Consider the following 12,161-nt stretch of genomic DNA (forward strand, 5'->3'; position numbering starts at 1 on the left):
AGAGATAGATATGTATATCACAAGGGTAGATATGTATATCACAAAGATAGATATGTATATCACAAAGGTAGATATGTATATCACAAAGGTAGATATGTATATCACAAAGATAGATATATATATCACAAAGGTAGATATGTATATCACAAAGATAGATATGTATATCACAGAGATAGATATGTATATCACAAAGGTAGATATGTATATCACAAAGATAGATATGTATATCACAAGTTCTTGGGTACCAGAATCAGCAAGAGGTAGGCCAAATATTGTCTTTGGGCTTCCTAGCAACCACTACAAAGAGTAAAACATAATCTGTTATGTGGTTCAGCATGTCCTTACTATAAAAAACAAGCTATTATTCCAGGGAAGCTCTGCTCCTCATTGGTAACTATAGAGTAGTCTGCAGAATGCAACGGAAAAATAGCACACATTCTTCCCGAAACTTCTAAACACAATAGGCTTTTTCCTGCCATTTTTCTCATGTAAATGGATGCCTCTCACAAAAAACACAATTCACAACAAAAGTCAGCATATATGAAGAGGCAAAACCATGCAGCTGTTTGCAGCTCAGTGTTGCTAAGACTCTTCCCAAGGTGGAGGCATTTTGACCCCTGTGTTCCATTCTGTGATGCTCAGATGGCCAGGCATGTCCCAATGCCCCATGGTAGAACCCTTACCTGTCTTTGCTGGAAAGATCAGTTTTTTTGTGCGTGTGTGTATGTGTGTGTGTTTGTGTGTGTGTGTGTGATGTGAGATTGGCATGGAGAATAGTTCCTTCTCTATCTGCAGAAAGTTTATAGTCTTCCTCTAGAGATTAGATGGATGGGCCTTTAGATGGTTTCCCTATAAATTTCTCACTCTAAGTGGCTTTGTTGTTGAGGAATAGAGTTTAAAGTTAGGCTCTGACAATTCTCGAGCACAAATGTTGGGGTTTATAGCTGGGTAAACTCTATGATATGCAAGTGTGAATTGTGTGCTGTATTTGTATTGTGCATGTGTGTATGAGTATGTGTGCATCTGTGTGTGCTGTATGCATGTGTGTGCGCATGCGTGCATGTGTAAGATAGTCTGGACTAGAAATGAGTAAACCCTAAGTAGGAGCATTGGCTCATCTGGGGTGTTATTGTCCCTTTATCAAAGAGAGTCTCCGGTGCAGAAAGTATCTCCACTTTGTTCACAGAACAGTAGATATGTGTTGAAACCCACACTTGAGTAACTCTGGCCATCCATTTGTGCTTCCAAGCTGCAGCCCTTCGGAGACTGGCAGAATACAGAACCGCATAAGGGTGAGAGTAGGAGGCACTGAAGAGAGCCTGAGTGGGTCAGACAGAGTGAGGTGACCCATCCCTGTGCTACACAACCGACCTGAGCATGTCTGCTTACATATCTTCCTGGTCTGTTTCTTCCCAAGGATCTAACTTAGGGTTAATGTTCATATATTCCATTTATTCCTGGAAAAATAGGTATTGAGAGTCAGTGAGATGGCACAAAAGGAAAAGGCTCCTGCCATCAACCCTGACAACAGGAGTCAAAGCCTCCAGCAAACACACACACACACACACACACACACACACACACACAACACACTCACACACATACACACACACTCACATGCACACACACACACACACTGCATAAATATTTTTTAGAAGAATAATATATATTGAGCATATATTCAGAGCCACCCATGTTCTGCCCTGGCACTAAGGATATAATTAATGAGAACATATGTAGTTTCCACTGTCAGGGAACTAACAAGGACAGAGATAGCAAACAAATAATTATACAGATCAATCAAAATTATATATGTGAGTGAATTGGACAGTATATAAATTGTGCCCCCAACAGATTGTGATTGGCTAATAATCTTATTATAACAACTAATCAAACTAATTTTATTTTAAAAATAGAAATTTTTGGATAGGTTTTCAAAATTTAAATATAATTACATCTCCCCTTTTCTTTGCCTTCTCCTAGCTTTTCTCATGTGCCCTCTTGCTCTCTCAAATGCATATATATGTTCCTAAATATATAAATACAACCTGCTTAGTCCATACAGTGTTATTTGTAGATGTGTTTTAGGGAAGATCACTTGATATTACATAGCTGATTGCTGTCTCTGGGGAAGACTAGTTTCCCTTCCCTTAGTTACCTATAGTTCTTAGTCTAGGACTGAGGCCTTTGAGCTTATTAAACCAAGTGAAATTTTTCTAAGACACTCAAAAACAAAACCTGTAGAATTTCCTGGAATCTTAACCCAGTCTCTCTATAGCTGTCCCCAAATAAAAATGTCAAAATGGCTCAGAATGGGGCAGGCATCATTTGTTAGTTGTCCAAATAGTCTACTTTGGAGGACACATCTAAGTAGAGGAGTCTCGATCCTTATCAAGCAGGTCACATCCTTACTGTCCCTGAGGAATGAACCATTCCTTGGGGCTCACTGTAGAGTGGTTGGCGTTCCTGATGAAAAACCTGGGTAGGATATACAGAAAAGCTGAGCCCTCTATTCTAGCTATATTCTCTCTCTCTGGGAACTCATCTAGTTTAAGGATTAAATGCTAAGCTTTGGTATACACCCAAGGAGGAGAAATGTCTTTTTTGTAGGAGTTGGGGAGATATGAGTCTGGGGCTTCTCTGGTCTCATTCCCCACACAGTGTCTGGCTATAAGAGAAGGCTCGGGGATATGTTACCCTGAGGGTGCAGTGGCATCCTGGGTCTGGTCATAGCTGGACTTCCCAGATTCGTAATTCTTGGCCAGGAGCAGACCTACTCTCTGCCTTATGGGACTTCTTCTATCTTAGCTCACTTAATCAAGACTATTAATCATCAACTAAGCTGTTTGTGGCCTCTGTACTTTCCAAGCTCCTGGGACCTGCATGAAGGTTTTAGAAACACCAAAGAAAGTGGATCTTTGGGAGTACAGAGAATTTTTCCTCTACCCAGGAAGTATAATGTTATATGGTGTTTGTCTCTGTGTGCCCCTCAGAAGAGGGCTTCTAGGGTTCCTTTCTTGTTTCTGATTTAGGATAATATTTGTCAGGGGCAAATACAAGAAAAATATGCCTACAAAGGAAGGAAAGTTTTGTGTGGGAGTTTGTTTGCTTGCTTGTTTTTGTTTTAAGATAGGGTCTCCTAAATTCCAAAGTCTTGAACTTGCTGAACAGCCAGGGGTCTACTTCTGCTCTCCAAGTGCTAGAACTACAGATGTGTGCCACGCTTCCTGGTTTTAGTCACTGCTGGCACTGAGCCAGGAGCCCATGCATGCTGGACAAGCACCTTACCAACCTGAACTCCAGCTCCAGCCCCAAGACCACAAAACCTTCCTAAACCACATCAGTAGTGGTGGCAGGTTCAGTACTCAAGTTTAGTCTTTGGACTCAAATTCTATCTAACTTTTCCAGTGAATTTTTATTAGTAGTTGCACCATGATTAAGGGTCCCGTCGTATGTCCACACACCCCTTTACTATATAGGGAGAAGGACAGAGGAGAAATGGGCAGAGCTTCTCAGGGAATGTGCCTTCTGCTCTTTGGTCATCCCAGGCTGAGACCATGTCATGGGGCAGAGGGATTTGTACACATGCCGTACTGCTCACACACAAAGACATCACCCCCTTTGCGTTCATTGCCTTCTCACAGAGGTGGAAGTTCAGATAGTTCTGCCTGTAGTTTCTGGTCTGGTTCTGGTTTGGGGAGCAAGGGGTCAAAATGGGCAATTTTGTAGTTCTTGATTTTAGTCTTGACGTTAGCAGCACCTGTTCAGCGTGACCCTTAGCAAAGACCTGGACCCAAATTTGTCAAGCTCTACCACAGTGTTTTCCTAAAGCCTGCCACAATTTCTCTTCATATTTTCACCATAGGTTAGAACAGCAGTGAGATTTCTTTAGATTATGTTGTGGTGACACCTAACTTTAGTCAGCTTTCATGAGAAAGATCCACTTGTCAATGATTTTTCAAAGCAGCTGCCAGTTGCCGCTGTGTTCCTCCTGGAATCTTCTGGGACCCAGTCCAAGATGGGTTACAAAGCTTCTTAAAGTGCCTGTTGGGACTTGGATCACATGACTTCTACCATTTCCATTGGGTAAAGCAAGTCACATGATCACATGACTCCAGCCCGGTGCTGGAGAAACTGGAGTTATGTTCCTCCCACAAGAAGGCACTGCAATGGGCAGAGGGGGGAAATTCCTTGTACCGATAACCGTGATTCTCTCCCATAACTTCTGATGTTCTCGCCCACAAAAGCTTGATGGGCTCTGAGTACAGAATCAAATGAGCTCCCTGCTCTTAAGATGCTTATGACCCGGGAAACAAAGCCATAAAAAGAAAACTTGAGCATCTTTGCCAAATTTAACTTTCCTGTATCCCCCTCTGGGTGGGAGGACTAATGTGTTTCCTCTGAGCGTGGCGTCTGGTTGAGCCCAGCTACAGGGCAGAAGTCCGGGCATCTCACCCTTTCTCTTGGCAAGCTCCATCATCAGGGCCTGCAGCTCCTGATTTCTGCTTCTGTGGCCTCAATTCCTTTGCCTCTAGTAATGTTCTCACCTGCTGATGCGCTCCGTGTTACCCCCCTTATTATTATGAGTCTCGATTCCGTCGCCATCCTTACAGCCAACTGCTTCCAATTTCAGTGTGAAGAACCAGTCCCATTTTCTTGGTTGGAAATCCAACTGAAAGAATCCTGCCGAGTGTCGCGGGATTGTGGGGAGAGCGACGTTGTATGTTCTGAGCAGGGAGATAGGACAGGAGAGAGAGAGGGAAGGCTGTCTGGAATCGGAGATTCTATAAAGGATAATGAAGATGGTCAGGAGTGGGAACGAGAGTTGCGGGGCGAGCAGAGGCCTGGATGGGAGAGCATTGATGTCTCAGCAGCATGGTAAGAGGAAGAAGGGGAAGAAGCTAAAGACGCAGAAAGGATCCATGTTGTGTGGGGTTGCTGCTTGCTGCGGTTTTCGTTACAAGGTAGCCAAGTGGGAAGAAGTTGGTTCATTGGGTTGGGGTTGTGTTCTTAAACAGTGATACCCCCCTTTTTTTGTTCGTTTTTTTTTTTTTTGTTTTTGTTTTGTTTTTTTTTTTTTTTAGATAGCCAGTCTGGCCACAAATTTGCTATTCGCTATCTAGCCAAGGTTGGCCCTCCTCCTTCCATCTCTCAAGGGCTGGGAATTACGGGTGTTGACCAACTATGCCTGTATTGAAAGGGTTGATATAAAAGTAGTAAACCTGTTCCTTGCCAGCTCTCTACTCCTTGGTCTACGGCGTGGTCCTCCTACTGTTCCTGGTTACAGACTAATCAGCTGAAGCTAAAGGGTAGTCATTACCACAGAGCCTGCAGTACGCTCTTCAAACTTGGAATCTTCTGAATCAGGAACCAAATAAATCATTTTCTTCACAAGTAGTTTGCGTCAGGCATCAGCACAGTGATGAGAAGTCAAAAATACAGCCTCGGGGATCAAGCCAATGAGGCTGATAGGAAGTTCCTCAGCTCTCTTTTAGTTCCAGTGACACAAACCCAAGACAAAATAGTTCAAGTTTCATGTAAGAGCCTAGCTGAGGAGATTAACAGGCCTGGGATATAGCTCAGTGATACAGTGTTTGTCTAGCATGAGGCCCAATTTCAACTTTTTAAAATATTTAATAGTATTTATTTAATGTATATGAGTACACTGTTGCTCTCTTCAGACATATCAGAAGAGGGCATCAGACCCACATTACAGATGGTTGTGAGCCTCCATGTGGTTGCTGGGAATTGAACTCAGGACCTCTGGAAGAGCAGTCAGTGCTCTTAACTGCTGAGCCGTCTCTCCAGCCTCAAGTTCAATTTTCAATACCATGAAATCAAAACAACAACAAAAAACAAGATAAAACATGCCCCTAACTTTGGTGTCTGGTGCTTGCAATCCCAGAGCTTGAGAGGTTGTGCCAAGAGGACTGCAAGTTGGGGGCTAGCCTGAGCTATGTTAATAAGCCACAGTTTTGGGTAAATTGTGCCTATGGCAAGTCAAAACACCTGAGAAAGAGAGTAAGCCTAGGATAGAAAGGAAAACAGAAAGTGTCTCAGCAAACTCAAGAAGCAAGAGGATCCAGTTGTAGGTTAGTAAGTGATAGGGATGCGGAAGAATAGACGGGGCGGAGAAGAGAGTTTAATGTAATGATTGCGGAGAAATATTCAGGAGCAGGGCTGGGATATGATGTGAGTTTAGCTGGTTGCAAATTTCCCAGCAGAATTTGAGGCCATGTTCAGAAGCTCAGTCTGTGTCTCTCTAACAGATGCCTTTGGCAATGGAGATAAAGCTATCATTTTGGAAATCAGTCGAGAACTGGACTCCATTTAAGACAGCCGAAACTCCATTGTTCTGAAGCCAATTAGAGGGAGGAAAGGACCAGGGGTGACTAGTCTGCTTAATTGGTTGTCATCTTCTTTGCCACCCTAGACTCTGAGCTCCTGAAACACTTATTAATGAACCAGAGAAAAAGGTTACCACCTGGACCTACTAATCAAGAGCCTTCCAGGATCCTGACAGTATGTGAAAGTGCACTGGGAGTTGTTCTGAGCTGACTAGATTCTCGGGAGGTAGAATTCGCAGACTTTGGGTACTTTTGAAATAACAGTAAAGACACTCTTACGCATGACATAGCAGGTCTGGTCTCTTGTTCTCCATGTCCCAACATGAACAAACTGTCAAGCACCTTTTAGAATACAGAAAGGGTCCTCAGCCCCCATGTGTGCATGGGTATGTTCTGTCTGCTTCAGACATGTATGTGTCACTCACAGTCCTGTGTCTTTGTCCAGCTGACATCTACATCAGCATCACTGTCTCCAAGTCTAGCTTGGCCCTCAACCTTGGGTAGTTATTTCCCCTGTGGCCTCAGCATCCTTTGGCTTCCCACTCTTCCAACACTCACCACTACGATATTACTATGTCTGTCTTCTGCACGGGACTGGGAGCTTGTCAAGTGTAGGTGTCCTGGTGGACAGGACAGGGTCTGCCTGTGCCATTGCATGTTTGCTGGGCCAGAAGTATCATGAGCCCTGTTGGTTACATCTCCCGATTCACACCTTCAAAGATCCTTCCTGCCTCTTTCATTCAACCAACATTCACCAAGTACCTACTCCTCCACTCGGGCTGCAGTGCCAACAAATGGCCCAGTCCCTTCTCAGTATCTTCCAGGCAGTTGGATTTCCAGCACAAATGGTAGCAGGCATTATGGAGGGGGAATGGGAGGCCTTTGTCAGTCCTGCAGAATAAAAAGTTGGGTGAATTTTGTTGGGTTCCAGCACTAATGGCTTGCATTCCCACTAATTTCAGGAGGCTGCCCCGTGTCTTGCCATCTCTTCCCTCTCCTGCATCCCCTTTTGGCCTCTGGTTTCAGAGGTCAAAATTTTGACTGAGAATGTAACAGCTTGTTTGTCACCGTTCCAAGTGAGGGTAAATCCAGGATAGAGATGGGATAGAGATCCCTGGTTTCTCCCTCACTTCTGAGTCTCGGCTTTCCTACCTTTAAAGCAGAAGTGATAACCTATTTCCCTCAGATGCTTGTTTTAGGACTCCATTTATGAACCATTAAGAACTATGCAGATATGCAATGATTGAAACTCTTACCTGTGAGCCTCTAGAACTAGGTTTGCTCTTCCCAAGTCCCTGGCACTTAGCAAAAGACTTGGCAAAACGTCAGTGCTCAGTAAAAATCTCCTGTGTTGATTGACCCCAAAGGCTGAAGAAAAGGAGGGGCTCCCCTCAAAGTTGGGAGACAGTGGAGAGGCTGAGACCAAAGTGGGCAGGGACATGTGGAAAGGCGAATTACTATGCATTCATCCACTTTACAGTCACTTCACATGTCTTGAGCATGTCCATACTTCCATTTGAGCCACATGATAGAAGCAATTAGGCTACTTGCCCGTGCTGATAGAAATACACTGAAACTCAGGCTGGCTTCCAGGCCTCTTCCCACTGCCCACCTGTATAATGTGGCACATCTCCAGTGAGTGCTAGTTCCTCAGAAAGGATCTGTGGCCTGGCTTTGACCCATGTCTTCATCTTCATCCACACTGATGGTTTAAAGCCCACTTCCTGCTTTACCTGTTAGCTCCTTTCCTAAGCAAGCAAAGGACCACACAGTCTCTTTGTGTGATATTCATTAAGGAAGAACGGTCTGCTGGAGCCTCTGAAGCTGCTGGGTTCCTGAGGCCTGAGGATAATGAGCCAGCAGCTGCCTCTTCATCACATGTCTGCAATTAGCAAGAGCTGCTTTAGCTTGTCTTTCTCGGGTCAGGAACTAGGCCACCCGAGAGGCCTTCAGCTGGAGGGGGGCTTAGCAGAAGGAGATGGAGCCTTCAAGCTGTGAGGCAGGGGAAAGGAGCCTTGTTTGTACCTGGGGTTCAAGTTTCTCGGTAGCTGGCAGAGTAGGAAGGGGGAGGGGAGTGGAAAGAGACCCTCTCCTTTGTGGGTGATGATAAATGAGGGGGAAAGAGCACCAGAAAGAAGCTGTTATTACAGACAGCTTTCTTACAGCAATTTACCTGTTGTCTCCCTCTGTCCACAATTGTTCTCTGTGGGAGACTTTTAATCTCCCCAACACACTCCCCCTCCTACTCCCACCCCTCACCCCTTCACCCCCACCTCCTCCTACACCCATACCCCCCCCCCCACAAGAAGTCTGAAAACCAGAGAGATTAAGTGATTCAGACAAGTGTGGTAGCTTGCCCAGATTCACACTCCAAGGCCAGCAGATAAAAGCAAAGAAATTTGTAAAGAAAGAAAATGGAAGCTCTGGATAGTGACTCGGCCTGTGATCTCGGTACTTGGAAGGCTGAGGAGGATCCATGAGTTCCAGGCTAGCCTGAGCTTTGTCTTAAAAACAAAACAAAACCAGGAAGTAAGGGGGGGAACCCACAAGCACAATGGCAGTGGGGGGATGGAATTGGAGGGCAAAGAAACGAGGGGCAGAGGTGTGTACAAAACCCAAGAGCAAACACAGTTCCCACTATCAGCCATGTGACTTCCGTGAGCCCTGCATCTCCTGGAACATTCGTTCTCCCACTCATAGCTCAGGAATGCTAATATTTACCCCCAGGCTGTTCTGCGGGTTAGGTAGGATGCGATTTGGGATGTTTCTAGCTTAGTGGATGGCATATAAGAGATGACCAATAAGCACAAAGGATGCTGAAAGGGACCGTGTGAGGCCACACCAAGAGAAGAACACAAGTGTCACCATATTCACTATGACCGAACCTGCCCTCCAGAGCGCAGACTAGAGCTTGGCAGGGTGGAGTGAGAAGGGAGAGGAGAAAGAAGAAGAAAAGGTCCCTAAAGGAACAGGGCATGTGGCGGGGTTGGCGGTAGAGCACTTACTTGCCCAGGATCCTGTCCTCAGCAGGATAAAAACCAACAGAAAGTCTAAAACCTGGCCTTCCACACCGGTGCTCTTACATAGCGTGGGCACACCAGCTTGCTTCCCCAAGCCACAGTGTCAGCATGGGAGATCTGAAGAACATGTGACTGACACCCCTCCCTTCCTTCTGTCCCCCAGCCGCCACCTGAACAGAAAGTGTGGTAATGGATCAGCTAAATGTTTTGGAACAGATGAAGCTCTCTGATTTCTATACATACACATCACACTTTCAGCCAGCAGCCGAGGTCCCCAGTGTTCCTCCACAGGTACTGGCAAATGATTTGCCCAGGAATGAATAGTCACTGGCAGAGCTGAAATCTACAGGCAACCCTTGACCTGAACTGTCTTTGAGGCAGAATCCTCTGTGCATGGAATTAGACCTCCGTGCTTCATGTCTGAGCTCTGGCTTTATTGATCCTGAGAACTCAGCTGGGGACACAAAATGGTTCCAGCAGAAGAGATGGGGAAGTCTGTATTGATCGTCTCTTTTCTCCCTAGGGTTTGACTTCTTTGAAGCCAGCGCCAAGGAGAACATCAGTGTGAGGCAGGCCTTTGAGCGTCTGGTGGATGCTATCTGCGATAAGATGTCTGACTCCATGGACACAGACCCTTCCATGCTAGGCGCCTCCAAGACCACACGGCTCTCGGACACCCCACCACTGCTCCAGCAGAACTGTTCTTGCTAGGCAAAGCCCACCCTCCCGTTTCCCCATGCCATGCCCATTTCTCCTCTGCTTCTCTCTGTTATTGTCTGCCCCCAAACCCCAAGCAAGCTGACTTCTTTGCCAGCCCCTGTGGTTCTCTGCAGATGGCCCCAGCTACAGATACTACCTGCAGGCTACTGTATGGGTAAAGACTCCTCCTAAAACAGAAAACCCCCTCTTCTGAAGGAGGTTCAATATAGAGACTTGGAAAGAGTTCTTTTTTTTTTTTTTTTTTTTTTTTGCCCTTAAAATAAAATTCCCTTCATTTACCAAGATACGCTTCCCACGCACACTCCTCAGGGGCTGGCCAGTGTGTAAAGTAAGGCCCACCTGCACAGCTCATACTATTAAAGAAAATATCTCAAAGTACAACCTGCTTGTTTCCTATCAGGTTCCCTGTGGGGTTTCTCTCATGGCAAGTGAGGCTTTGGTTTGCAAAGCCCTGAGCCTGTTACCAGGGATGCCCACAGGGCCTGGGCAGTTGCTGTGGTGACAGGACTGTGCTAATCTCTGGAGAGCTCAGATTCTAGCGATGCGGAAGGAGCCGAGGCTGAGTCAGAAACACGCTTGAAAGAAAAGGATTCTCTTCTGCAAAATGTCAAAGGCCCCTGGCATTTGAAAGCACAAGGACCAGGAGAAAAGGCAACACAACAGGAAGGGGTCTCACCTTTCTAGCATGTTCTTTGTCCCACAATGTAGCCTTAGCCTAGCCTCAAATTTAGGCTGAACTTGAACCTAATCCTCCTGCCTCAGCTTCCGCAGTGCTGGGGAGTATGGGTGTGTAACATTGCACCCAGGTTCTCCAGTTGGTTCTTGACTTGTGGGATACCTGAAAACTTGTCACTGATTCCTGGGCTCCCAGACTCTGCAAAGTCTGAAGCTGATAAGCTCATTCCTAATGCATCTAGTTTAACTAATCAGTCTCAGACTTTCCAGTTCTGACGGGTGACTGTCCGGCCTCCCTGCCAAATTTCTGCTGTGCCCTGCAGGGCTTTGGGGTTGACTTTTGACTATGGTGACTGGCAATGAAGAGTTGGGATACGGTAGGCTGCGGGCTCTGATGGAGACTGTCACCAGCGGCCTGAAAATGCAGTTCTGAACAAGGAGGTGGTTTATTATACTCAGAGGAGGAAGGTTAGCTGATCTCTACAGGGAAGCAGGTTCAGGCTACAGTTGCCAGGAGCAGGAAGCTGTGGTTGATAACTTCTCTTGTCAACATCCTTAGTGGAACAGGGGAAGCCTTTGTTATTTCCATGGGCCCAAGGCATTGTGGTCTTTGAGATGGTTGTGTTAGTTCAACAATTTACATTCAACCTGGACTTCATTAGCTTCCCACAAATCTCTTTTCAAGCACAGCTTCTATCAGATGGGAGTGGTGGCTCCAGCCTTTAATCCCAGCATACTGAATGTTGAAGCAGAACACTGTTTTGGGGCAGCCTGGGTTGCAGATCCCCCCTGCTCCTTTAGCAAGCATGTCTTCAGAGCAGGCACCAGAGCTGTCCATAGCCAGGACCCATCTTTGCTTCAAACTGAAAATGGACACCTGGAAATCCCCCATCTTCCCACCCCATTTGCACCAGATCTGTTGCCAGCAATGTTTCCCCCTTACTCAGAGTCTCCTTGATTTAAGAACAAGAGTAATGGCTACTCTCCCCAGCATCAGACCTCCCTGTAAATCCATTTGCCATTCTGGGAGGGCTTCCCCCATCTTGCTTATTTCTTCTAACCTGTTAGGCACTCCTCAGCAGCCCAACTGGAGAAAGGGAATCAGGCAGAATTAATCTAAGGGAACATAGTCCTGGAAAGAAAAGAAAAGAAAGGAAGGAAGAAAGAAAGAAAACTGTATTCCCAGTTGTGACACCTCTGTCCTCGTTTCCTGGAACTAGCACCTGTCAGAGAGACAGATAACTTCTGGTAAATGCCCATTCATCAAAAACCTGGGAGTGAGGAGAGGAAAATTAATCTGAGGCCGGAGCTGGTTAGCTTTTGGTTCTAGCTGTGGACACTGGAACATATCTGTATTTTGGTTGCAATAACGACAAGGAACCATCAGTGATTTCTGAAG

The 12,161-nt window shown here is 45.8% G+C and overlaps 1 protein-coding gene across 1 annotated transcript in view; it reads left to right on the top strand.

The window, feature by feature from the left end:
* RAB3B (RAB3B, member RAS oncogene family) overlaps positions 1 to 10,078 on the top strand; it is a gene marked incomplete at both ends in the record, with an annotated part of 54,056 nt that extends 43,978 nt beyond the window's left edge. The window contains one exon of the mRNA XM_080921007.1: positions 9,891 to 10,078. Within this exon, the coding sequence (XP_080777133.1) occupies positions 9,891 to 10,078 (188 nt within the window). The remainder of the gene's footprint in view (positions 1 to 9,890) is intronic.
* Between the last annotated feature and the right edge of the window lie 2,083 nt (positions 10,079 to 12,161).

Source organism: Micromys minutus, assembly GCF_963924665.1.
Source record: "Micromys minutus genome assembly, chromosome: 9".
NCBI lineage: Eukaryota > Metazoa > Chordata > Mammalia > Rodentia > Muridae > Micromys > Micromys minutus.